Source organism: Pungitius pungitius, chromosome 13, assembly GCF_949316345.1.
Source record: "Pungitius pungitius chromosome 13, fPunPun2.1, whole genome shotgun sequence".
Classification (NCBI taxonomy): Eukaryota; Metazoa; Chordata; class Actinopteri; order Perciformes; family Gasterosteidae; genus Pungitius; species Pungitius pungitius.
In genome coordinates this window covers 786,934-813,101 of record NC_084912.1, presented here as the reverse complement: position 1 = coordinate 813,101, position 26,168 = coordinate 786,934, and the positions used below count along the sequence as shown (strand labels likewise).

General features: G+C 46.7%; 2 protein-coding genes across 9 annotated transcripts; both read right to left on the bottom strand.

Moving 5' to 3' along the window:
• Nucleotide 1: 1 nt before the first annotated feature.
• LOC119214634 (mitogen-activated protein kinase kinase kinase kinase 3-like) lies at nt 2-20,574 on the bottom strand. Of its 8 annotated transcripts, none has more exons than XM_037466491.2 (35): nt 20,311-20,574; nt 16,710-16,767; nt 16,500-16,590; nt 16,359-16,423; nt 16,149-16,204; nt 15,698-15,745; nt 15,505-15,547; nt 15,347-15,419; nt 15,117-15,248; nt 14,810-14,872; nt 14,536-14,617; nt 14,317-14,433; nt 12,920-12,998; nt 12,770-12,828; nt 11,864-11,926; nt 10,680-10,732; nt 10,458-10,496; nt 9,439-9,507; nt 8,071-8,122; nt 7,587-7,971; nt 6,703-6,812; nt 6,525-6,566; nt 6,260-6,344; nt 5,961-6,040; nt 5,783-5,843; nt 5,567-5,684; nt 5,431-5,489; nt 5,246-5,349; nt 4,876-5,047; nt 4,525-4,593; nt 4,358-4,450; nt 4,211-4,281; nt 3,245-3,300; nt 3,101-3,151; nt 2-2,503 (listed from the first exon to the last, which is right to left on the bottom strand). In XM_037466491.2, the coding sequence occupies exons 1-35, from the start codon at nt 20,407-20,409 to the stop codon at nt 2,416-2,418; spliced, it is 2,985 nt and encodes a 994-aa protein (XP_037322388.2). In that variant the 5' UTR covers nt 20,410-20,574; the 3' UTR covers nt 2-2,415. The 8 variants fall into 8 exon arrangements, with proteins under 8 accessions (XP_037322388.2, XP_037322394.2, XP_037322390.2 ...); XM_037466497.2 differs by having other exon boundaries at nt 7,764-7,971; XM_037466493.2 differs by lacking the exon at nt 3,101-3,151.
• A 497-nt stretch (nt 20,575-21,071) lies between these two features.
• On the bottom strand, nt 21,072-26,067 carry thumpd2 (THUMP domain containing 2). Its single transcript, XM_037466506.2, has 11 exons — nt 25,907-26,067; nt 25,038-25,176; nt 24,475-24,771; nt 24,288-24,394; nt 23,945-24,022; nt 23,075-23,127; nt 22,901-22,988; nt 22,426-22,497; nt 22,231-22,345; nt 21,954-22,074; nt 21,072-21,843 (listed from the first exon to the last, which is right to left on the bottom strand). The coding sequence occupies exons 1-11, from the start codon at nt 26,015-26,017 to the stop codon at nt 21,501-21,503; spliced, it is 1,524 nt and encodes a 507-aa protein (XP_037322403.2). The 5' UTR covers nt 26,018-26,067; the 3' UTR covers nt 21,072-21,500.
• Between the last annotated feature and the right edge of the window lie 101 nt (nt 26,068-26,168).

Here is a 26,168-nt window from a genome sequence, read left to right as displayed (position 1 = left end):
GTCGAGTTCCTTCTTTTTAATGTGTTAACCCTCATCTCATAAATCTGAAACAAAATATAGGCAATTATACAGTATGTAAAACAAACCCATTTTTATTTTACACTATGTACATTTCATAACATGTGCGTTGCATTATGAACAAAAGAAGAAGTTACAGGAGACGTGTTTGTGTTTCTGCTTTAACCTCCAATAAAGCCCCTTAAAACACTTTGACATTGCAGCACATCGCGTTGGCCCCGAGTTTAAAGGTCGTGTCCATGGCAACGGAAGTTCATTTAATCCCACAGAAACATCTGGAAAAAGAAAAATTAAGCCCCCAATAAAAGAAAAGTTAGAAAACGGAATAAAAGCGCCGTGAGGCTCTAGAATCACACGTTTGAACTAAGAACAGTTGTTTATGATGCAGGACGAGCCGATAAGGTTTCAAAATAAAAGTAAGTGTTTCACTGGTCGTTCGCTTCATGTGTTTTAATAACTTATCAGTTCCTTAACTTCTGATCATTTAATATCCGTCTACACAAAACATTTCCTGGAGTTTTAAACATTTTCTGATCTAAATTTCTCAATAAAAACATTTCTTGGCATGACACTAAAAAATAACCCCGAATGTGACACATTTACCTCCAATAGAAGTAAAATGTGATTTTATATTCATACGTATTCTTGGTCGTGTTTGAAATGTTTTGTTAAATTATCGGATTATATGAATATAACTCTGAATCTATATTTGACGTTGGGTAAAAGTTATAAAACAAAAACAACCAACTTTCCTTCCTGAATAAAGTTCCCCTTTTGACAATTAGATGTTTAAGCTTTAAATCTTTATTAACTTCAGAGATGACAGTGACTCGAATATGAAGAATGTCTCATTTCAGGATTCAAAGAGTAGAAACTCGTGAACTGAGTAGCGTTTGACTTTGAATGTTTATGTGTTCTGGCTTCTATGGAAATAAGAACTTTATCTGAGACACGAGGAGTTTCTGCCTCCTTTACAGAACCCATGGAACAGAACCGGGCTTTTTGCGCTTTAATTGAGTACAGAAGCCCTGAGAGGCAGCTGGTAATTCTTTATATTTCTCTTGAGTTTATGAAGTCAGAACAGATGTTTAGTTTTGCCAAAATCAATTAAAAACGTGTATATTTATTTATTTTAACTGAAGGGGGAGGAAGGAACAAACCAATGTTCTAAGTGTTTATTTTAAAAACTTTCCCATCTGTTCAAGTCATAAATAGAGAAAACTAGATGATCACTATCGGGCTTCTGTACAGATTAAAGATATCGATCTGCAGAATAAATATAAATTAATGTTTTTTAATTAGTGTATTAATATAATGTTGTTATCTGTTGGAGCTCTCAAAGGGGGCGACAGAAACACAACGGTCACATGTTAAAACCAGATGTGTTATGGAGCACTTGTGCGTCGTGCATATTCTGTCACACACACACACACACACACACACACACACACACACACGGTCATATATTATAATGACATCACATTTGTTTGTTAAACACCGTTTTCTCTGTGCAAACTTTAAACACCAGTGGTTCCATAAAAAATAAAACAAAATAAAAAAAGTTGCTTTCTGATTAAAAGAGCATAAAAGGGAGGATGTCAAAAACAAACACGTAAGTTTGAAACTGTTGCTACGGCGCAAACGAGCAGCACGTTTCTATGGTGACGCTGGGTGAAAATGGCCGACGGTCGCTGAGCCCCTCGTCACATGATCATGTCCGTCTGACACACGCCACCTAAGTGACCTACGTCGTCTTCTTTAGTGTTCATCTGTCAAAAATACTACATTTATATGTACAACAGTTAAATAGAGGTGGATTAAGCACTTGTGTGGTGACGGCGCAGGTGGCAAAGCCTTCTTTCTCTTTAATATCCTTTAAAAAAAACTAAAGACAGGAAACGCCATCCTGCGTGTTAAAGGTACATCATGCCACAATAAATAAAGTGTGTTTAAAAAAACATAAAAAAAGCAGAGCCAGAGGACGAGGAAGACAAAGAGACGCCGAAGGATTTCTGTGCAAGATGGCTCCTCGTTAGCGTTAGCGCAGCTAGCCGTAGCATGTGAGCGAGCAGTAGAAGAAGAAGTAGTGTCGGCGTCACGCCTCGCGTGCAGAACGCAGGGGAAAGATGGGACGGCGTTCAGGGACGGTTCCCGGCCGCCTCCAGTCAAACTGGACCCAGACCAGCAGTCGACAAGCCCCGCCTCCGCTACCGCGCGCTACGCTACGTGCACACGCCGCGCGTCTAAAGCCAGCGGCTCGGCGGGACGATTTGGCGGTAAAAGGTCGCGAGAAGTGAGTCTGTCTCCCCCGGTTTGCCTCATTAGTGGTGGCCAGAGAGAGTGTGTGTGTTTAAGCGTGTGTGTGTGTGTGTGTGCGCGTGTGTGTGTGTTAGCGTCTCAGTAGCTGTTTTCGTGGCCTGCCAGGATGTACAGGTTACTGTGGGCTGTGGGGTTGTCGGTCGGCCTGCTCTCCAGCACCACCACCCTGCAAGACACACAAGACACGCAGTTCAGCTTCCACAGGCCGTCACGTGACTTCTTCAACCTTGAATCACAAACCGAAGAACGACGGCCTCTGGAGAAGAAAGAATTAAACACGACTGAGTTCTTGACACGGTGAAGAACCAGGAGTTTGTGTTGATTAATCGCAGCGATGCGTAGAGGCAGAAGACGTCCCAGCCTGGAGAAGCCAATGTCGTAAAGACACACACACACACACACACAACAAGATCATCGGCCTCAAGAACTCCCTCAACACCTTCAAGGTGACGCACACACACGCACACGCACGCACAGACACACACACACACACACACACACACACACACACACACACACACACGCTCAGCACGAGACACCAAAAGCGTCTCGGCGGCACCAAGGCAGCTCAAAGCCAGAAGATTCCACACTAATCCTCAGATCGGACCGAGGAGGTCTTTGGTTTTACAGAAGACCAGATGAGAGCATTTTGGTGTGAGACTTAAAACCCTTCATTCACACACACACACACACACACACACACAGATCAATAACGCTGATCAGAGTCCCGAGCAGAAGGGCGAGGCCGGCGAGCAGCAGGTACCTGGGCAGAGCGACGCCTCTGTTGGTGTCTGGATCTCTACAGTCGGTACGTCTTCAGTGATGACACATCAGAGAGGATGTTAGCAGGTGTGTGTGTGTGTGTGTGTGTGTGAGAGAGAGTGAGTGAGTGTCTGAGGGGCCTCACCTGTCTGACCCCAGTAGTCTGAAGATGCGCGTGCTGTCAGAGATCTCCTGAGTGATCTGATGAACACAATGTAAAAAGGTAACAACGCACTGACGTGCTGCAGTAAACCTTCAAAGAGTTTTCCAGGTTTTTTCCAGGACTCGAACAAGGAGAGGAGCTAGGGGATGAGCTAGGAGAGGAGCTAGGGGATGAGCTAGGGGATGAGCTAGGAGAGGAGCTAGGGGAGGAGCTAGGAGAGGAGCTAGGAGAGGAGCTAGGAGAGGAGCTAGGGGATGAGCTAGGAGAGGAGCTAGAAGACGAACAAGGAGAGGAGCTAGGAGAGGAGCTAGGGGAGGAGTTAGGAGAGGAGCTAGGAGAGGAGCTAGGAGAGGAGCTAGGAGATGAGCTAGGGGAGGAGCTAGAAGACGAACAAGGAGAGGAGCTAGGAGAGGAGCTAGGGGATGAGCTAGGAGACGAACAAGGAGAGGAGCTAGGAGAGGAGCTAGGGGACGAGCTAGGAGAGGAGCTAGGAGAGGAGCTAGGAGAGGAGCTAGGAGAGGAGCTAGGGGACGAGCTAGGAGAGGAGCTAGAAGACGAACAAGGAGAGGAGCTAGGAGAGGAGCTAGAAGACGAACAAGGAAAGGAGCTAGGAGAGGAGCTAGGAGAGGAGCTAGGAGAGGAGCTAGAAGACGAACAAGGAGAGGAGCTAGGAGAGGAGCTAGGGGATGAGCTAGGAGACGAACAAGGAGAGGAGCTAGGAGAGGAGCTAGGAGAGGAGCTAGGGGACGAGCTAGGAGAGGAGCTAGAAGACGAACAAGGAGAGGAGCTAGGAGAGGAGCTAGAAGACGAACAAGGAAAGGAGCTAGGAGAGGAGCTAGGAGAGGAGCTAGGAGAGGAGCTAGGGGACGAGCTAGGAGAGGAGCTAGGAGAGGAGCTAGGAGAGGAGCTAGGAGAGGAGCTAGGAGAGGAGCTAGGAGACGCTCTCACCTCGTTGGTCTTGAAGCTGCGTCCCTGCATGCCGTGCCTCCAGAAGGCCAGAACGCTGTCCTGGAGACAAACTGAGAAACAGGAAGAACGTTCATTCACTTGGAGACGCCGAGCTCTTCCTTCTGGCTTTGGGATTCTGCTTTTTACCCGTCGCTTCGATCTGGAAGTTGAAGGTGAGCTCGGCCGACAGCTTCCTGCTGGACTTCAACCTGCCCTGGAGGTTCACGATCTTTATGCAGCCTGTGTGGGAGGAGAAAGGTCAGAACCCGTCATGCAGTGGAGCGGAGGCTGCAGTGAGGAGCAGGTGGACTCACGGTCCAGGCAGACCAGGATGGTGTCCCTCTCCAGCTGAGTGACGTGGATCACGCAGGTCTGTGGGGTGTCTGCAGAGAGACGTCACAGCGCCATGTTGGAACACATCGCATCTCCATAGTAACAGTATTAATAATAGTAACAGTATTAATAGTAACAGTATGAATAAAAGTCTCTCTGCTTCTCTTCAGAGTCCATTCACAAAAACATTTTACACCTCAGAACACTACATCATAACATTAGGTAGCCAATCACGGTCCATCTACTCACGGTGTATTATATAATATATAATTTATACATTCTAAGACACAGAACCTCCAACAACACACAAGGAAGCGACCCGCTGTGCTCACTTGCTTCCGTGAACCAGGAGGAGGTGGAGTTGGGGTTGACGGTGCCGAAGCGCACCACCTGGTTGAGTTCGGTCCCTTTGCTGACCGCCACGCAGATCAGAGGGTACGTCTGCTCCGGGACCACCAGCATCTCAAAGACCTCCAGAGGACACGGCAGCGGGAAGTCGATGTTCTGAGGAGGCGCAGCGAGAAGCGTTATGAAGGTGAGGCGCAGGTCCGCTGGTCTTCTCACTGTAATAAAGTCTTCACCTTCATGGAAGCACAACAATCACGACTAGAAGTAGAAAACTTAGAGGTTTGGCTCAGAGGGTCAAAGACGTTTGAATGAACAAGAGAAGAAGAAAGAGTCACATGTTCCCAGCAGACCGACCTTGATGAGCATGAACCTCTGCATGGACTCCACCCACTCCAGCAGCATGACGCTGGACTGGAAGGCTCCACACAGGTACTTGTGGCCGGTGTACGGGTTCCGAACTGAAACAGAACAACGAGCCTCACTCCGTCTGTGACGTCAAACCCTCCAAATATGAAACATTTAAAACCACTAAAACTCACCTACGCAGCACTTTTGGCAGCCTTTAGTATCTGGAATCTTATTGGACACCGCATACTTCCTGCAGTCAGACATAGAGGCACATTACACAGTGTGAGGGGTACGGTAAAGGAAACACCTTATGGACTTCCTGGTTACCTGGGAATCATCTTGTCGGGCAGCTTGTGGGTGGGAATGGCTACAGGTAACTTCTGCAGCTGCCTGGCCTGCTCGAACAGGCCGCTCAGAGCGTGGGAGTAGAGCTGAGAGGCCTTTCCTGCTCGGGGGAGGAGGGAGGGAACAAAGGTCACCATGACGACGGGAGAACAAAGCTTATTTTGTTGTTTAACGTCACACACAAATGCAGAAGCTCACCGGATATGGAGAGAAGACAGCTGTTCATGACGTAGAGCCAGGTGCACCTCCGAGGAAAGAGCTGCCCACGAGGGGGGGAGGAGAAGGTCATTCATTAGGAAGCTCCAGCATATCAAGTATGAAGAAGGAAGAAGACCATGTTCTCCATCATCTTAACGAGGCTGGTCTCCGGTCTCACCTGTTCCATCGAGGTCTCGTGAAGCTCGTTAAGGTTCAACGTGTAGATTCCCTCCTCAGCCCCGAATATCAGGTACTGGTCTGAAAGCACAAAGACGAACACACCAGCTTCACATAAGACACCAGAGTCCCTGTAAGAGGTCCACCCTCCTCTGACCGGGTCCACCCTCCTCTGACCGGGTCCACCCTCCTCTGACCGGGTCCACCCTCCTCTGACCGGGTCCACCCTCCTCTGACCGGGTCCACCCTCCTCTGACCGGGTCCACTCTCCTCTGACCGGGCCCAGTGTCCGTGGCTCACCTCTGGTGTCGGGGTTGATCCAGGAAGTGGCGCAGTGAATCTTCAGAGGACACCCGTTGAACACCTTCGAGAAACACGCTCCCATCTGTGAACGAGATGGATTATAGACGATATTCAGACCTCAGATTATGACTAAGTAGTAAATATGAAGACGTGGAACTGGACAAAATTAGGAAACGCGTCAAAGATTCAATAAGAGTAGGAACTCTCGAAAACAAAAATCAAAACCCCGGATAACATCTTATTACGGAAGGAGAGCACTTACGTGAACTTTAGGCGTAGGAGGAAGGCCGTTACTGATCGGCTTCTGGGACACACACACACACACACACACACACACACACACACACACACAGTGACACACACACACACAATAAGACAATAAGATTAATTTCACATTTGGGGGGTTGTAGGAAAGGAGGCTCTGAGGCGAGTGATCTTACTGGAACGTCCTTCTTGTCCTTCCTGAGGGGGACACTAGGGGGCATGGTGGACTGTCTCTCTGCCGGACCGTCCCTCTCCCCCCCATGAGGCGCCGTGTTCAGCCCGTTACCTGAAATAACAGAGACACCGCTCATCACCTGGGACCCCCCCCCACCACCTCTATGAGCAGAAGGACACCAGGGGGAGGAGGAGGAAACACGGAGCACCAAAAACAGTCGTGAGCCGAAGGGTCTTCATCAATGAGGAGGAGGAACCGGTTCTACAGCAGAAGTACTTTCTCTCCTCCTTAAAACAGACCGTCACCGTCTCTCCATCGACTCAGAGAGGAAAACCTCAGTGGCTTTTATAAAAGGTCCCAACTCCAATATCGTTTGGACATTTAAACCCTGCAGGTGGTCTCATGTAATGTTGGAATCACACTGACATGGTTTCACTTAGTGGTTTGTTTCTGTTCGGCTTGTTCTCTCATTAAAGAGAAAAGTGCCTTAATATAAGTAGTTTTATTTAGGAAACTTCCCCCATAAAATGATTATAAATTCACTAATGACTCATCAGATGAAGGAAGGTTTGTTTCCGAACAAAGAATCAAAAGCTTTAAACAGTGACGCTTAATAAATAAAAGGTCAGGACGATGTTTGGGCCTCGTCCTTCCTCCTGGGACGCGAGGGGGGGGGAAGCTTCTGATCCATGGATCAAACATCCGATCACACAGAAAAGCACAAACACTTATATTGAGCAGGAGCTGATGGAGCGGAAGAAGCTACAAACAGGAGGTGTTAATGGACTCATGAAACAGACTAATGGGGGAGGCGCGGGGGGGGGGGGGGGGGGACACCAGCGGAAGGGGGGACGGCGGGGGACACTACTGAGTGGCTGCTCTTACTCTCTTCCTTCTCCTCTTTTTCCTGCTCCTCCTTCCCCTCCTTCAGCACCTCCCACGCCTCCTCCAGCTCCTCCTCTGTGTGAGGCGTGTGGAGCCACTCCCAGAAATGCCTAAAGCTCCCATCATCCTCTGGGGCCGCGCTCTCCACGGCCGCCGCGTGCTTCGGGCTGTCGTTACCTAGGCTGCTGCGGCGGTGGGGCGGCAGCTTGGGGGGCGGCGGCCTCGGGGGCACGCTGGAGGCGGGCCTGGCGGGGCTCGCCGTCTCCGGGCAGCGCTTAATGGTCCCGCCCCCGCCGTCGTCCTCGCTGTGCGATTGGCTGTCGTCGGGCTTCTGCGGCGGTTGTTGTTGTTGTTGTTGTTGTGGTGACGGGCAGATCGGCTTGGGCTGAAGAGAAAGACAATTTCCCATAATGCAACAGGCGCATCGCGTTTAAAAATAAGAGGACAGCTAAGCTAAGCTAAAGGTTTGAATGACTGTTGGTACCTTTGGAGGAAGAGGAGGCGGGACCTTCGGTCTCATGATGGTGCTCGATTTACTGAGGAAAGAAGAGACAACGTTTGAGGTTCAGACTAAAAACAAATGGTTTCATTTTAAATCAACATCATGAGGCTTTGTTTAACTGGACATTTAAAGTAACTTTCACTTTGATAATGAAGGACGGATTTCACTTCTCACAGAGACAAACTGATGCTTTCTGCACATCCACACCAGATGTATTTAAAGAGTTTAAAGAAGCCTCAAAACGACCAATTCAACCAGAGCCTCGATCCCACAGACACAACATGTGAAATGTTCACCCCGGTCAGACCCTCTGAGAGCCAATCAGATCACAAGATGCAGGGAGTACAGATTAAACACAGATGGAAATGAGCGATATATATATATATATAGAGATATAGATGCCATAGATATCTATCTATATATCTATATAGATATAGAGAGATAGATAGATGCCATAGATATCTATATATAGATAGATAGATAGATAGAGATAGATATCTATCATATATATATATATATATATATATATATATATAGATAGATGCCATAGATATCTATATCTATAGATAGATAGATAGATAGATAGATATCTATATATATAGATAGATATATATAGAAAGCAGCTTGATCACGCGCAGCTCTCCACAGAGATGAGAAAGAAGCTGCTTCCACCATCGTCTGAGGGACAGAAGGATCACGAGTGGGACGTCCTGCTTCTTTCTCGTCTCCCTGCAGAGCTGCAGGTGCTGCTAGCGACCCGTTAGCAACGAGGCAGTGTTACTCTGAGAGGAAGGACGCACAACAATGACATTAATCACCATATTAGTAAATAGTCATAAACATGATCGGGAAGGAAAAGGAAGGAATAAGAACATCATGAAATGATACTTAGCAAATGCATGAAGCTAGCAAGCGTGGTTAGCTTTTAGCTAAAGCTAACGAGGATTACGCTTCGAATGGATCATTTTCTGACAGGATCCGTACTGTGTGTGTGTGTCTGTGTGTGTCTGCAGTGGAAAATAAATCCAACGCCCCGCTCCACCGCGGCTTTTTTGCACAATGAGGCTGGATGCCCAAAACTGTTTTATAGGAAGCAAAAGAGGACACGGACACACACACACGGACACACACACACACACACACACACACACACACAGACACACACACACACACACACACAGGGTTTGGGGGGTACACAGTGACGTTTGTGCAGCATAGAAATGAATCGATGAAACTGTGGCAAAGACGGGAAGCCTTCCTCCTCGTCTCCCTCTTCTTCCTCACGAGGAGGGGACCAGGGGGGCAAGGCTTCCTGCTTTCTACATGGGGGGGAGGGGGGGGGGGACTTACTGAGTGTGAGTTTCATCATCATCTGCACCATCCTCACCATCATCATCCCCTAAGTAAGCCACATGGCCCCTGGGAGGAGGTGGAGATAGGAGGGAGAATAGAAAAAGAGGGGGTTGAGGTGGGGAGGGAGTAAGGGAGCAAGCAAAGGAAGTAAGGGATGACAAAAGGAGGAGGGAGATCCGAGTGAAGCTTCATCCACAAACTACCTCTGACCCTGCAGACTCCAACAAACGGACCCTAAACGGTACAAACGATGTGTTTAAAGATCCTTCCAGAACTTTCCCTGCAATGTTCCTTTAATAGTTTGTGACATTCTGCCTGAGAGAAGGAATGTTGTTCTGAAAGAGCTGATCCAAAGTAAAGTAGAAGATATTCAGATGTGAAAAAGAACTCATTAAAAATCCTGTCTCTTTAGGAGGAGAAACTCAAATACCTTCTAAAGATACAATTAAATCAAATTAAAGTTAATAGTCTACATTTCTGCCCTGCAGCTAAAACTCAGAACTCAAGACATATTTTCCTTGTGTTTACACAAAAGTAAGAAATGTAGAGAAACAAAACTATGACCTAAATGACCTTTGTAATGTAATAACCTAAAAGTAACCAAAGGAGGTCTGTAAAGTGTCTTCATGCAACGACAATGAAAACCTCAAAGATCATCGTCTACTTTGAATCAAAGGAACTACAGAGTATCTCACATGGTGGGCCTTGAGTCCAGCTGCAGCAGAAAACTGTATAAACACCTGTGTGTGTGTGTGTGCGTGCGCGTGTGCGTGCGTCTTTAAGCCGTGCTCCTGCAGGAAGCTCCTATGAAGCGCAGCTTTTCATCCTGGTGAAACCAAAGCGTGAAGCGAGCCGCAGGAAGGAAAACCAAAGCCAGAAGAATCCCAGAAGCAGAGACGCCGTTGGTGGCGTGTGATTGGCTCGGTTAGTTGCTGCCAGGGATTGCGATTGGCCGATGGGTGGGCGTGGTTAAAACACCAGCAAATCAAGAAGGGGGGGGGGGGTGTCTGACTTACCTCTGCTGGAGCTCCTCCTCCACCGATTTGAGGAGACTTCTGTTTGTGGAATGAAGAGAAAATAAATGATTAATGGTTTTATGGAACATTAATAAGACCCCTAAAAAATAAGTTGCTCTTTATAAAGTCTGAGAAAGGAGTAAACATAACATTAAGTTCTGTGAGAGGGGGGGGGGGTCTGTTACATCTCCAGCTGTAGATGGAGGACAGGAAGTGACCTACTTGTTTCCTCCCAGCAGATGTGGAGAATCGTGTCCGTACTCCAGCTGCAGGTCCTACGAGACAAAGAGACGACATTAGACGACTCGCAGCTTCCATGGGGCATAAAAAGGGGCGGAGCTCTGGGCCGAGTGTCACTCAACCCCCTCAAATGAGAGGAAACGACGTTAAGTGATAAAAGCCCTCGGATCATCAAGTACAATCAAACAGTTTGTCCAACGCGTTGATGGAGAAACATCCGACTCTCAGAGTTCACACTGTGGCCTAAAAAGATGAGGGAAGTGTGTCTGGTTTGATCATGTGATCAACTAAAGAAAAGAGGGAGGAACTTTTATTGAACCCTGATCACGACTTATTGCTGCTGGTGATAATTGTTAATCAATGATGATTTATATTAACATCTGATCTGTTTTATTACATCACCTACAAGACTCCCTCGTTTTACGTTTAGTTTGTGGTTCCATTTTCATTGATCACAACTATTAGAGTTTTAATGACTTATTATCAGAGTCATAATTCACATCTGTTTTATAATTTTTAGTTTATTGCAGTGACAATAACAACGATTCTCCATCACGTGAAGCGGTTCGGTTTCACATAAGCTTCTATTTTTAGGGCATTTTGATCTAATTTTCCATAAAAAGACGAATGTAGCAAGTGAACCGCAGTGTGGAAACAAGCAGAGCGATGTGATAGAAATACGAGGTGCCTCCATTTCAGAGTGAAAGGAAAGGCCTCCTCGTACCCACAGAGTCACTATTTCATGTGATGTTTGTGTGCATTTGAACACAGAAAAAAAGGAGGAAGAACAACAACCACATCACTAAAGACTCTTATCACCATGACGACTAGGACACCAGTCAGAGCGGCAACAGCCGAGTTCAGAGAGAGAAGAAGCGAGCGAACAGTGACAGACGGACGGAGCCGAGTGGATGGAACAAAACCGTGGAGATGGAGAAAAAACACACACGCTGGACACCAAGCAGCCAGAAACAAACCAGCAGTCTGGAGAGATGAAAACATGAAGAACGGATCAAAGAGACAGCGAGAGCGCGTCCTTCAGAGGACAGATCACCAAAGAGAGAGACATTAAGACAAAACAAGAAGGCACCAAGTGGAAGAGATGATGACGGATTAAATGATAAAATAAGAGAAGACGAGAGAGAGAGAGATAGAAAGAGTACTACCAGATTAGATCTCGCGGTATAGTAGAGCTCCTCAACACAGTCCAGATAGGGCTCAGATTCACACTGGTCAGCAAGACAGAGCGAGAGAGAGAAACCTCAGTTAATACATGACCCTGGACTGATGCAAGAGGGCGAGCAATGGAGGAGTATTAGTCCGATACGAAGAGGAAAGGATTAAAGGGGGGAAGCGGCTTTATGAAGCTAACAGGACGTTAGCAGAGTGTCCTGATGGACGCTATGAAGCTAACGGGACGTTAGCATCACAAGGGGGCGGAAAATAATCTCGTCTTTTTCAACTTAAACTTCACTAACGTGCCTTTAAGCGTGAAGTGGGGAGAGGTGAGAAGCTGGCGGTAGGCTGTAGACCAACGCCACGGTCACATGACTTCACGTAGACAGCGAGTGAGGACGTTTAGTCTCATCTAAACACATCTGAGGGGCGTTCACTGACCCTGTTCATAGCGTAGGAAGAACCGCTCTTCAGCTGGTGTGAAACACAGACCTCAGTCCAGACTCACAGTGCTGCTGCTCTAACATTATTACATCAGATCTCATGGAGATCTGATGACCTTCAGGGAGAAGGTGGAACCTGAAGGACGAATACGTGACTGGAGAAGAGCCCACTATGTTCCATAACATGATGTAAAGTAGAAGAGTGAAGGAAGCAGAGAAGAAGAGGACGCTCTGAGAACCCGTCGCACGTTTCCACCAGAAAACCCTTCAGTGGTTTTAAAAGTAATGAACAGCAGCAGAAACACCTTCAGCATCAGCTGAAAATACCAAATAACCCACATTTCATTACAAACCTGCAATGTAGAAATAGAGAAAATAGACTGTTCCCTCACTACAAAAAGCAAAGAAACATCGGCCTTCCTTTAACATGATGGTGGTGATGGTCTCGCTCACCGGTTCGTGGTGAGGCGCCGTCTCCTTCCTCAGCGGGGGGTCAAACTTCACTTGGCCAACTGGGGGCAGAGGGAGGAGAAGCAGAGGAGACACGCTGGTTATGGAGCTTTCTGCCGAGCGACGCTCTGCTCACGTCACGGCTGAACTCACAGTTGATCTCCGACAGCGTCTTCCCCTCCCTGGTGCTCCTGCTGGTGGATCGGATCCGATGGGGGACGGAGACCGGAGACTAGCGGGGACGAGAGAGGACACCAGGAGTCAAACGGCTGCTCAGAAGGACACGGAGACAAAGACGACGGGTTCATTTGATGCCACAGCAAAAGCAGCCCGACGCACAACCACGAGGTCACATGGTCTCAAGGAAGGCGTCCGAGCCGCGTCCATCAGGACACTCTGGTGTCCATGTGGAGAACATGAGGGTCTAGATGTCTCCTTTAGAAGGGACGTAATGTTGTGTTCATGTTTGTACAAATCAAACCACAGCACGCCGTCACTATTTAACATTAAGAAGATACAATAAACACAGCAACTTCAAACCAAAGCACCTCAATCACTAAAAGATCACTTACACAAACACACATGTATGAAGTGGCCTCCAAAAACAAGAAGCTCCACCTCATAATGCATCTGTATCGTGTTCATCGTTTCATCTAAAGTTTACCTGAAGATGAATCATATATAAAATAAATCTGAATTTATGTCTCATTCTACACATTTCATTATATTTTAGGAGGATTTATGTCCCAAAGAGCAGGACAGCAGAAGAGAAGCTGACGGTTTTAGATGCGTCGTTCAAAAACATGACATCACACATCTTTACGAGCAGCAGAACCTGACGGACAGGAGGCGGCGTTCACTGTTGTCATGGAAGCGAGCGATGACGTTGTCACAGCTGCGTGTAAACTACAGAGTGTAGATGTTGCGTTTGGATAATAAGTCTCTGTGACATGAAGGTCCTGCTCCTCCATGGAGTAGAGGTAACGTATGAAGCTCATGTATCTACATCCTCTGCTCGTGGTTCCTGAGGACTTCCTGTTTGCGTTGATGCAATCAGAGTTTAATCATGTTTAGAGTATCTATTAAGTGTTAATTCTATTTAAAAATAGCGCTGTGATCCATTGGCCGTTTCCATGACAACACCAGCAGACGCCTCCTTCCAGCCAGCTGTTAGAACGACATCACCGCAGCCCAAACCGGTACCTTCCAGCGGGCCGCCAAACGAGGCGCACGCCGAGCGCCGGGGCTTATGGGTAGAAAATGACCCCTGTACTTAAACTGGGGAGGAGGTAGAGGAAAGGGGCGGGGACAAGGAGACGGGAGGAGAGGATGAGAGAGGAAAGGAGAAGCGCTACCAGAAGGAAAGGAAAGAGGAAGAAAGGAGAAAGCCGAGGAGAGAAGAGCACGAGGGAGGAAAGGAAACAAGGAGAAAGACAAAAGCAGGAAGATGAGTCAGAGGTTGAATGGGGAGAAAGAGGTGCACCATTAGGAGGGAAGGAGCAAACAACTCCGCCCACAACACACAGACCCAGCAGAAGGTCAAAGGTTACCTCGGGTTCAGGGTCGTCGTTGTCAAAGTCGTTGAAGGTGCTGTGGTCGGGGTTGTTGGATTTGTCCAGCAGCTCGATGGCCAACGTCCTGCTGAGGGGCTGAGACACGAAAGGGTGCTGGGGGGGGACAAAGAGACAAAGAGGTGTCGCATATTATAACGTTTGAATAATAAAGAAAGAATAACGAGCTTTATCCAATAAACTCATCTCACTGCTCACCTGCAGCAGCTTCTCAGCCGTGGGCCTCTTCTTCGGGTTCTTGGTGAGCGACAGTTTGACAAAATGGTGGAAGTTGTTCGTCCTGCCGTCCAGCAGAGACAGAGACAGAGAGACAGAGACAGAGAGACAAAGACAGAGACAGAGAGACAAAGACAGAGACAGAGAGACAAAGACAGAGACAGAGAGACAAAGACAGAGACAGAGAGACAAAGGTCATCTTCTGGCACCAGAAGCTTAGATTAAACTGTGTTTAGTCTCCACATTGAGCTCTTACCACTTGACTTTATCTTTCAACTTAGGAGGCTGGAAATTGCTCTTGGTCATGAGGAAGAGAGCCCTGAAGAAGAGGAGGAAGAGGAAGTAAACAAGAGTTGGTTTACAGCAGAATACTGACGTGTTTCACTGGAAGTCCATTACTGAGCCGACAGATGTTCATACGCATGAATACCTCCAGGAGTCAGGGCCTAAAGAGCCTCAAATCACACACACACACACACACACACACACACACACACACACACACACACACACACACACACACACACACACACACACACACACACACACACACACACACACACCTCATGGGGTGCAGGTCGAACATGGGGGGCTGCAGCTCAGCCAGCTCTATTGCAGTAATGCCCACAGCCCAGATGTCACACAGCTGGTTGTAACCTCCTTTCCTCTCTACTGCTGCCACCTCTGGAGCCATCCTACAGGGGGGGGGGGGGGGGGGTAAACGGGGAGAATTAAACACGCGAGCCTGCTGGGACGTCCAGTCTGAGGACGCTCTGGGGCACAGTGGACTGACCAGTACGGAGTTCCAATGAAGGACTTCCTCTTGGCCAGAGTGGCTGTGATCTGAGCCGACACACCGAAGTCAGCTGGGGGGAGAAGACAGTGGTTAGATGGGGTGTGGGGGGTGGAGTGGGGGGGGGGCAGTAAACAAGGCTCTTCAGAATCTCTCACCTAGTTTAACGTAGCCGTTGTCCGTCAGCAGGATGTTGGCGCCCTGTCGATGAAAACAGAAAACAAGTCATGCTTTCATTTCCACTTCAAACGCTCCTTCTGGACTATGATCAATAATCATTGGATGACCTGTAATCATGATTAACGACAGCAGTGAAGTGATTATTATGTGTGAGCCGGTCTCTGAACTCACCTTGATGTCTCTGTGCATTTTGCCTTTATTGTGTAGGTAGTATAAACCCTGCAGACACGAGGACACAGCAGCTCAGAGGGAGACAAAAACCATGAAACAGAAGTCTGATCAGCTCCATCAGCTCCAGATGTTCCATTAAACCAGATGTTTGGATCCAGGGAGACATTTCCTGGTTTTTGAAGCCGCTGTGGCGCTTCGGTCACAGTGTTTGTTTTAGGTCTAATTTATGATTCAATTCAAAACGATATTATCTCAGTATGATTTGGACCAGAAAGTATGTGCAGCAGGTCATTTAAAAAGATAAAAGATCAATCAGGATTTGTTTAACACATCATTAAAACTACTGAAATATACGAATAGATATAAACACAATCATGACTTTCCTAATCCCATGCAGAGCCTGTGGAGGACAACGAGAAGTGGAGCAGTCAAAGACCAGAGGACACTTTACCTGGAGGGTCTCCCGGGACATGTAGGCTATCTGAGACTCTGACAGCGGCCCGGTCACTGGGGGAGGAAACCAGGAAGGGAGGAAGGGAGCGAGGTCACACATCGAGGACAGAGGTAACTAAGAGCACTCTTATCTCCAGACTGTGTGTGTGTGTGTGTGTGTGTGTGTGTGTGTGTGTGTGTGTGTGTGTGTGTGTGTGTGTGTTCTCACCGTGGTAGATGTCCTGCAGGGAGCCTCCTCCACAGTACTCCATACTGATCCATAATTTATCTCTCCTGCAGGCACAGCGAGCCGTGAGCACGACGCACACACAGCGCTGAGTTGTGTCTTTCACGTCTCTCTCACACTTACCGGAGGTAACTGCCGAAGTAGGCCACGATGTTGGAGTGCTTACAGTCCTTCATCATTATGATCTCCTGCTGGACCACAGCAAAGTCCTCGCCTGGAGGGAGCACGCGTTCATCGTCAAGCACATTCCACCCATTTCCATTCCACTGATTGATTGTTGGCGCTTGAGAGGAAGTTATTTCAGAATAAAAGGGAGCAGGTAGAGAAACTCACCTGGTTCCAGTTTGATGACTTTGATAGCAGCCAGCTCTCCTGTGTTGACATTACGAGCCTGAAGGAGGGAAGGAGATAAGGAAGAAGTGAACGTCCTGCTGCGCTCTTCATCTACATCAACAGGAACAGAGTCGTTCTGTTTCTGCAGGACACGGAGGCAGATTTCTATAAATACTTGAGCCGTGTTTACGTTTAGCAGCAGGGCTGCTGAGGACTCGCATATGAAATGTTCATGAATAAAAGACTGAATCCCTCCTTTCAGTCCCAGAGACAGAGTGTGTGTCTGTGTGTGTGTGTGTGAGATGGTGCAGAAGTCAGAAATAGAAAGTATTGAAACCCATCGTGTGCCGGTGATGATTCAGTCCATTTGGATCGTATTACATCGTATGAATAAAAGACTTTTCAGCACCAGTCAGGTTTTTATAAATATATCTCTCTTTCCTGGCCACCAACTGATTTCAGGTTTCCAACATGTGACCTTTACATCACAACCAGCTGACCTGTGACCTCTGTCGATGTCCCCGCTGCAGGACTGAGAATCATCTCAACCCTTCTTCTCTTATCGACTCCATTTGTAACAACGCTGTCATCACGTAGAAAGCACACACACACACACACACATAAAAGTAAGCGGGCCGTGTGCAGTTGCGAGCGTGGACGTAAGCTGTGGCCTCCCCCGACCTTTCAAAAACAAAGGAGGAAAGAAGGAGCAGAGCGGCCTCCGTCTGGACACACAGCTAATGATTAGTGTTAGAGAGGTGTGGAATGCTTTGTTAGGCGGCACCATGAGCAGCAGCCTGTGAACACTGGCCCCACCCTCACCTCATAGTTCAGGTATTTGACTCGCTGGTAAAGCAAAGCTTGGCAAAGGTTGGCGAGTTGAGGGAACAGCTTGTAAACAACGAGGAGGACGCAACGAACACAACATGGTGACAACAAAACAGCGGTCCACAACCTGAAGTCTTTTTACCTGCAGTTTAACTCTCTTTTCTTACAATTCTTTTAGCTGGATTTTAAAATAAGTTATTTTATGGGTTTTTAGTCTAAAATAAAAGCATCTTCCAATCTTGGTTGTACATCTTGTGACCCATGCTGTTCTCCCCGGTACAAAAGAATCTCTTTTTATGGAGACCTAGACTCCCCAAACTAGGTGGCGTTGTGGGAAACTTTTATTTCCTGTTTTATATACATTTGTATTAGATTTAATACGCCTCCTGCTCAAACATCCCTGTACAAGCCGCAGGTTTGCTCAAACAATGAGGAGGGATCCTTTAATCCAGAGGTTTGGGCCCCAAAGTGTCCTTCAACAAAGATACATGATGACTTGAGTGACTTCATTCAGTGATGCTGCAACGGTCACCAAAACAAAGCAACTCCCATTTGTTTGGTGGACTTGAATCAGCTGGATCTTGTTTTTTTGTGATGGTTCTAGAAGGAACGTCAGACCACGTCTGGGCAATGAGGAAAGATACCGAACCTCAATTAGAAACCAGCTAGATTAGCAGCAGTAGGGAGGGATGCTTGGGGGGGGGGGGGGGGGAGATTGGGGACACACGGTTGGGGTTTAGTGGCATCGATGAGTTCCAAAGGTCTCCAGCCTTCAGCATTATTGATACAGATGCATTTACCACATCACAGTCCTACATCCGCCCTCACACGGCAGTGAAATCAAATACGTCAGCAGACAGACTGCAGCACAAACAGCTTTAGTTAACAGTTGAAGTGGTACCTGGGTTCAGCAGGACGCACACTGTTGAGTCAGAACTAACTACTGAGTTAAACTCGGGACGTTTTTGGTGGCGGTCAAGAAGATGGCAACAGTGTGAGATTACAATCCTTTAGTTGCTTAGTAAAATTTTAATTCAGCCCACGCCGTAATATTCCTGACGTCATGCGTCCCCACCGCTCACATCCGGTCCTTCACCTTTAGTTTTGCAACAGCCGACGTAAACAGTGAATCCCTCGACGAAATAATTCAACTTCAGCAGCGCTTCAACATTCAGAACAACAACGAGCTCGTTTTGGTGTCAGCAAATCGTTCCAACAAACCTCTTATCGCATCTCAGCGAGCATCCTTTGAGGATGTTGGACACTAAAGAAAAGGAACGGCCGATATGTGACGAGCACTTGTTACAGTGAAGCTGTGCATTTCTTAACTTTGATCTGAAAGGAAACAACAAAAGTTGCATTGATTTGGGGAGTTTCGTTTTTTGTGGAATTTATATTTGTTTGTTTGCATTTGTTTGTTTTGGGGGATTTTGTGAGCAATTGATGCATTTCACTTGTGTGTGAATAATATATATAGATATATATATTATTCACACACATGTTTTGAAGGAATCAGATTACGGGTTAGGAGGTTCCCCCTACCTGACTGATGTGCTGATGACACTGATCCTAAGCCATCCTCACTGAGATCTGATGGCTGGGTTTTAATAGTATTGGATCGATTATGAACACAGTCTCAGGTCTGTGGAGTTCAGATGTGGATTAATGACAACACCATCCTGCACGGTAGCATCTGTTTAAGTGCTGCAGCATTACTTGTGGTCTGTCATATCAACGTTGCATTCTACTTAACTTTATGATATAGTTTGTTATGTCATTCTATGGAGCGTATAAGGAGCACGTTGAGGTCCAACGGGACCGGAACTGCTCCCTCTCTGCGGGGTGCAGGCGGTCAGCTAGCAGCACAGGGCCCGGATGAAGTGTCCGGCCCCACAGAACTACTATGGAAGCACATTAATCATACATGCTACACTGAAAACAAACCTCCCCGTTTACTGAATTAGGGCCAACTGGTGCTAATGGTGTTGTAACATGAATCGCGCCTATAACAGGTGATGCAGTGCTGGTTGTTGTTGTTGTAGCTAGCTAGTGAGCTACGCGAGTTAGCTCAGGGAGGCAGCTAGCTGTCAGTCTCTCGCTCTGTGACCAAAAGGGAGACCGTTTGAACAAATTCAGGTAAAGCTCTCAAATATCACGCTACGGGGCGGAAATTAAGTTGTCCGTCTTGTACTTATGTTCACGTGCAGGTTACAAAACTACCGCTTCTTTCACCATTTGTAACAAACTGCGAAGAAGCCTGGTTAGCTCCTCCACGCTAGCAGCTAAGCTGCGCCCGTTCTCGGACTGCTAGCTAGCGGCTAGCTGTCGTCTTTTTTAACGGACAACAGTCAAGTCAGCCGTTATTTAAAATTAACTTAAAACGCCACAACATTTAGACAATGAAACGTCACCGTAGCGTACGTTAATTCTTCGTAACTACCAACACGTGTATAACGTGAATAATGACGTAAAGGACCGGGATGTTTGCAGTTAACATCAGCCATGGCTGCTTGTGATCTCTAGACCAACTGGAGAGCTGTTAGCTAACAAATGCCGTTTCTTTAAACCCCGGATGTTGACAAAAGGTCTGGCCAAGACAATAACAAGCATCGAGGCTACGTGCCTGACTAATGGCGCCCGGGCAGCGACATGATAAGAGGTGTGAAAACGAGCTAACGGCGGCTACACGATTAGCTTGGAGCCGCGACAGCGCGTCCGATAATGGGCCCCTCCGTGGCCGCTCCGCCGCAGTGTGTCTTCTCCCATGTTTTACCTTGTACACATCTCCGTATGTGCCGCTTCCTATCCGCTGGATCAGCTCGAAGTCCTCCTGCGGATTCCTCCGGGACAGGTCCACGCTGGAGTTCATCATCCCCTACGGCCGAGTGCGGCGCAGGTGAACAGACGCGAGCCACCCAACGAACGCTTGTTGTTTTGCACAGATTAAAAAAACCAAAACAATACGGCGTCAGAAAATCGCAGCCCGAGTCCGCTGTGGCTCCAACATGGCCGCCGCTGCGCAGTGAGCATGCGCAGTGGGAATCATGGCGCAGCCTCCGGAGAGATGGAGTTCATCAATTAAGATAGTTTTTATTTTTAATGCAGAAATGTGACTAAACTACGGGACACCTCAGAGATTACAAATCAATCATTCATTTTTTTGCATGACGTAAAAAAATCGAAGAGATTCACGTTACACATTTCTTTAAAAGATAAATCTGATCTGGATTGGATCAACAAACTTGTTTTCTAATCTGCAATGGCAGCAAAAACACAGAAAGTTCATATTTAACGAGGAAAGGAATAAAACCAGTAAGGCCTGCGTGGCCTCGTCCTGCCCGCGGTGTGAAACTGACGAGCAGAATGATGGGTTTGTGTTAAAGAGCAGAGGACGGATGTTTTATATCTGTGGTCAACAAATGAGCCAAAGAAGCATGATTCGATGATAGATTATCCTGCTCTGCAACAGGCCTAAAAAAGATGGTCGCCATGGTGACACGTGCCTTCTTTAATGAGTTAAGGTATTTACTGACGTTCTCTCAAACAAACATTTATTAAAAATACACCATTTAACCAGTTTAACAGATATTTGCTGGAGTCTTTAAGTGAACCTACATATTTGCATGTTCCTTATCAGGGACAAACTGTTTCTGGTCTTTGTGGGGAATTTGTTGACAACACAAAGAACCGAATAACGACATAGAACTAATTCCCCAGTCTTGGTTCTTTCAAATGCAGTTAGGATGGTATCACATGTGGGATAAGAAGAAGAACGGGTGGAACATTCAACCTGAGGGACTCAGAAAGATACACAAACACACAGAAGAGACTATGACAAGTGGCCAAACCACCCGAGACACACAATGTGAGTTCTTACAGTTAATCTCCAGCAGAGAAAGGTCCCGCGGAGCAAAAAGCTTCAATTAAATCACATCAACGCCTCGACTAATCCGTTTAAAACCTTCAAGAGTCTGTCTTGACGTATTTATGGAGGAGTCCATCGATGGCCCCCAAGCTGACCCTCAGAGTCTCCTGGTGCTCCATGGAGCAGCGAGGGGGGGGGGCACCGTATTGAAGCGCAGAGTCTGTTTCCTGGGTGCGTGGCGGTTTGACCCCCCCGAGGACTGGGTCGGTCTGCTGCTCTGTGGAGGACGGAGGAGGAGACGGGCGGCGAGGTTTCCCAGTTGGAGGCTCCGCCCCCTGGTTGCATGTCGCTCCGGCGTCTTTCTGTGCCAGGAGTCTTTTGAGGAGACACGACAACTGAGGAGTCAGAAGGAGAACCAAGGTTCCTCCGACACGGAGAACCCTGGAAACACAAACATTCATTAAGGACGTTACACAAATGTAGAATGATCTCTATTATGTGCACAGGAACACACACATTTACTCTCACAAAGACACAACAGACACACAAACCTCTCCATCTCCGCGAGGATGAGTGGCAGGTTGGCAGCCATGTTTGTCTTGGTGCTGAACTTCCTGCCGAACGGGAGGTCGCAGACGACAGCGTCTACACTGGAACTGTGCAGAGGCAGCACTACACACACACACACACACACACACACAGACACACACACACAGACACACACACACACATTGATTCACCACGGACACATCTGTACGTTTGGTTAAGTCACAGCTGGAGATATTTTGTGCAGAGGAACAGTCAAACATTCGTCTCCTCGTCTCTTACTCATGGAAGAAGCTTTCAGCAGCTGTATCCTGTGAGGCAGCTCTGCGAATGCTACGTTCTCATTGGCCCGCTGCAGCTGTCCGTCGTCATTGTCCACGCCCAGGAAGCACACAGCCTGGAACACACAGCGGTTCAACCACAGAGAACCACCACCCCGTTCTATTCAATCCTCAAAGCGAGCACGTGGGTCCCGACCTCGTGCTCCTGGGCCGCTTCTATCAGGACGGTCCCCACGCCGCACATCGGGTCGAGCACCCGGGAGCCCGGCTGGAGGACGGGAGACACACAGACACTTCTCTCAGGGACTTTGACCCGCTGCATTTGTCCCACAGCTAAAGTCCTGTAACAGCTGGACCCCCAGCTGAGCTTAAAGTGATTACTGGGTCACAATTTAAAAGGGTTTAATGTTTGGGTTCAATCTAATCTGAGTTTAAAGGGAAGACTAAACAAAGACTTTTAAATGCAATCTTTCTCAATTTAGATGAGAAAAGTTAAAGATGAACAAAAATTTAATCAGATTTAAGCCATGTGCGTATATGATTAATATAATATATTATATGTTTGTTAACATATTATACATGTAATGAAGTAGATTCCTTGCAGAGGTCATTATAACCGTGAATAAGGAATAGCAGTGTGTGTGTGTGTGTGTGTGTAAGTGTGTTCCTACCTGTATGTGAGCCATGGCGGCTAAAGCCCAGGCGACGGTGGACCTCAGGCCCGTGGTCTTCATGTAGCTCCGGTTAGCGAGAGGCAACCTGGAGGAGGCACAGACATGAGTATTGTTTATTACATACATAAACACACACACACACATATATGCTGGTTCTATTCAGTGTTTGACCTGGTTAAAGGAAACCCCAGCAGCAAGTGGTCATCACTCAGAGAAACATTCACCTGAAGAAAACAAACAATGATAAGAAGTCACTTTCTGCTCATTGATTTCTAAAAGAATACACAAAATGTCTTTGGTTAAAATGCTTTTATAACACAGACTTCTCAGAAAATATTTATATTTTCAAACAGAAACTAGTAACTAATTTGTTGTTGAGTCACATGACGCAGGCAGAGACGTGGGTTGAAGTGCGAGTATTTCACATTGAATAAAGTAAGAATCAACGTAACGTGACACAAGAGAACCACGTGGTCCCGTTTTGACGTGAGGAGCCTCCAGCAGGTCTGCTGCTGTTTACTCATCATCCATCAAGCTAGCGTTAGCTCGCTAATTACAGCAGTGAAGCAGTTAGCAAGACTAAAGACACACTTTCATTTACTCGCCTCTTTTGGACCATTCATTTTTCATTTATTTAAAAAGGCCACTTTGAATTCATCTCAAAGCACTTGGTTATTGTTTAGCTGTATTTAGATGTGGTGAATACATTAACTTGCTCTACAATGATTCAATGAATAAGCTGAATAAGTGTAGTATATAGTAATATAGTATAGTTCAGGCATTAAAACAAATTCTGTTACATTTTTGGATTTGGATTTTTCTTGATTTTTAAAATAATATTATCTTCAAGGAGCAACCTGTACTTTCTGAAGTATTTTTGTAATGGGAATTTGAAGTTCTGTTTAAGGGTTGAAAATTAAAGCTTTTTAAATACTGTTTTTTTCATTTAATTTCTGAAAAAAACACGTAGAATTATTTGAACGGTGCAACACAAATAGAACTTAGCTGGTAAATCAACCAAAACAGTAACAGAAGGTTCACCTCCAGCTGAGGATTCTTCAGATCGGCCTTCCAGCCCAGAACTCTGCTCAGACCTCCTCCGATCACTCTGCTCACCTCCTGAGAGACACACAATATGCAGACACACCATGAGACACACATACCAACACATAAAGAGACACAACATGCAGACACACCATGAGACACACATACCAACACATCATGAGACACAATATGCAGACACACGCACAGACACACTATGAGGCAGGCACACACAGACTCACACAGACATTGAGACACAATATCCAAACTCACTTATTTGGGTTTTATCTATTTTATGACATCACGCTGACCTTACCCTTGACGTGCATCTTACAGTCGGTACCTGTGTGCTAAAGTATCGGGTCAGAGGTCCGGTGCACTTGCAGCTGACCCTAAAAGTGGGCGGAGCCAGAACAGACGGCTCTGGTTTGGTCCGGTTGGGTCGCGTCCCTGAAGAAGCAGAGATGCAATAAAACTAGATGAGAAAGTTAAATAATCAACCAAAGAAACCATGAAGAATGAATTCATACCGTGATCATCTGTTGTGTCCCCCGTCTTCCTCTCAGGCCTCTGTTCCTCTTCTTCTTCTTCATCCCTTTTTCTCTTCAGCCTCTGGGCTTTGACTCCACATGTTCTCCTGCTCAACTCCTCCTCTCTCCCCTCTTCACTCCCTCCCTCCTCCTCCTCCTCCTCCTCCTCTTGCTCCTTCTCCCCGGTCGCCCTCCTGACCGACAGCTCCCCCTGCAGGCGGCTCCACGTCACTGCAGCACCGGTCCACTGGGCGACGTCACCCAGCACTCTGGACTGAAGCACGGAAGCAGCTTTAGCTGCAAACATCAGAAGAAAAACAAAAGCCAGAACATGAATGTAAATCCAATTCTACAGCCATTTTGTTTATTTTTGTATTATTATGATGCCAATATTATTATTATTATTATCATTGAGATACGGTAAAAGCCTCATTTGGCTGGGATTTCCTAGGAAGTGCACCAATTTGAGGAATTAAATGATAAAAAGAAACACACATAGGACATAATGTAGGGACTGCTGAGCCATTCACGTTGTGGGACATGTCTCAGGGTCTCTGGTGTACCTGGGCCTGTGTGTGCAGACAGGTGCACAGGTGAGTCTCTCCTCAGCAGGAGGAAGAGTCTCTCTGCAGCCTTCAGCTCACTGACTCTGTTGATGGCGACAGAAGAGCTGAACAACACTTTACCTGCAATCTGACACACCTGGAGACACACGCAACAACAACAACAACAACAGGAGCAGGTCAACAACTAAGAGTTCCCCTGGTCTCCAGTATGGTGTTGAACCCTCAAACTAAATGTGATGTTCCGATGGCCTACGAAGGATAGTGATGTACACTAGTGCTGTCAGTTAAACGTGCTGTTAACAACGTTAACACGGGATTAATGTTTTCTTAAAAAAAATAGGAATAAAAAAATGGGTGGATGACTGTTGTGTGAAAATGTCAAAAGGTTTGTCTGTTTGAGGAGCTGCTGAAAGCAAAGAAGTAGTAGACTCACCTTTTAATTGGTAACAGTTAGGCTTCATTGTTTCTAAAATAAGGCCTGACTGCTTTGTTCAATATTAAGCTCTGGTTTAACTGCACTAAACAGGCTGAGTCCTTGTTTACCTCAAATGTGCACTTTATCATTTTATTTTGTACCGCCCTGTTTGGCAATGGGGTTTGTCAGTAAAATAAAAAAATGGCATAAAGCAAGCCAACATGTATATTTGACAGTATATATTTATAATCAGGTTCCACCTCCACTGATTATAAATTATGTTTGATAATATAAATTATATTTTATAAATTATTTTAAAAAGCTAACGCTAGCCCCTGAAGCTAACGCTAGCCCCTGAAGCTAAAGCTAGCCCCTGAAGCTAATGCTAACCCCTGAAGCTAACTTTTAATGAGCCGTTGGTGCGGTTCTTCAAACTGATAAAAACACTCACGTCTTCAGCAGCCAGCTTCTTCTTCACCTCAGCGATCAAGAACCGCTCCATCCCGTTACCGGCGGTGCAGTAGTATTTAACCAAACTCCCGGTACTTTCAGGTTCACCCATGATGCTACAAGCAAGTTCTCTTACACACAGGTCGCCATGTTGGCTTAATTGTTTACACCGGACACGGAAGGACGTCATTGTTGAGCAGTGACTGGTCCTGGCCACCAGAGGGCTCTCAACACATATCTAGTTATGGAAAAATAAAAGAAAT

What these genes read in the sequence shown, in the direction of transcription:
- LOC119214634 (XM_037466491.2), bottom strand. Translation starts at nt 20,409, where the DNA reads ATGATGAACTCCAGCGTGGACCTGTCCCGGAGGAATCCGCAGGAGGAC. An exon ending in TACTTCGGCAGTTACCTCCG is followed by an intron (nt 16,424 to 16,499) that starts GTAAGTGTGAGA and finishes CTGTGCCTGCAG; the next exon opens with GAGAGATAAATTATGGATCA. An exon ending in GACGCTGTCGGAGATCAACT is followed by an intron (nt 12,829 to 12,919) that starts GTGAGTTCAGCC and finishes CTCTGCCCCCAG; the next exon opens with TTGGCCAAGTGAAGTTTGAC.
- thumpd2 (XM_037466506.2), bottom strand. Translation starts at nt 26,017, where the DNA reads ATGGGTGAACCTGAAAGTACCGGGAGTTTGGTTAAATACTACTGCACC. An exon ending in GGACACAACAGATGATCACG is followed by an intron (nt 24,395 to 24,474) that starts GTATGAATTCAT and finishes CTGCTTCTTCAG; the next exon opens with GGACGCGACCCAACCGGACC. An exon ending in AAGCGGCCCAGGAGCACGAG is followed by an intron (nt 22,346 to 22,425) that starts GTCGGGACCCAC and finishes TGTGTGTTCCAG; the next exon opens with GCTGTGTGCTTCCTGGGCGT.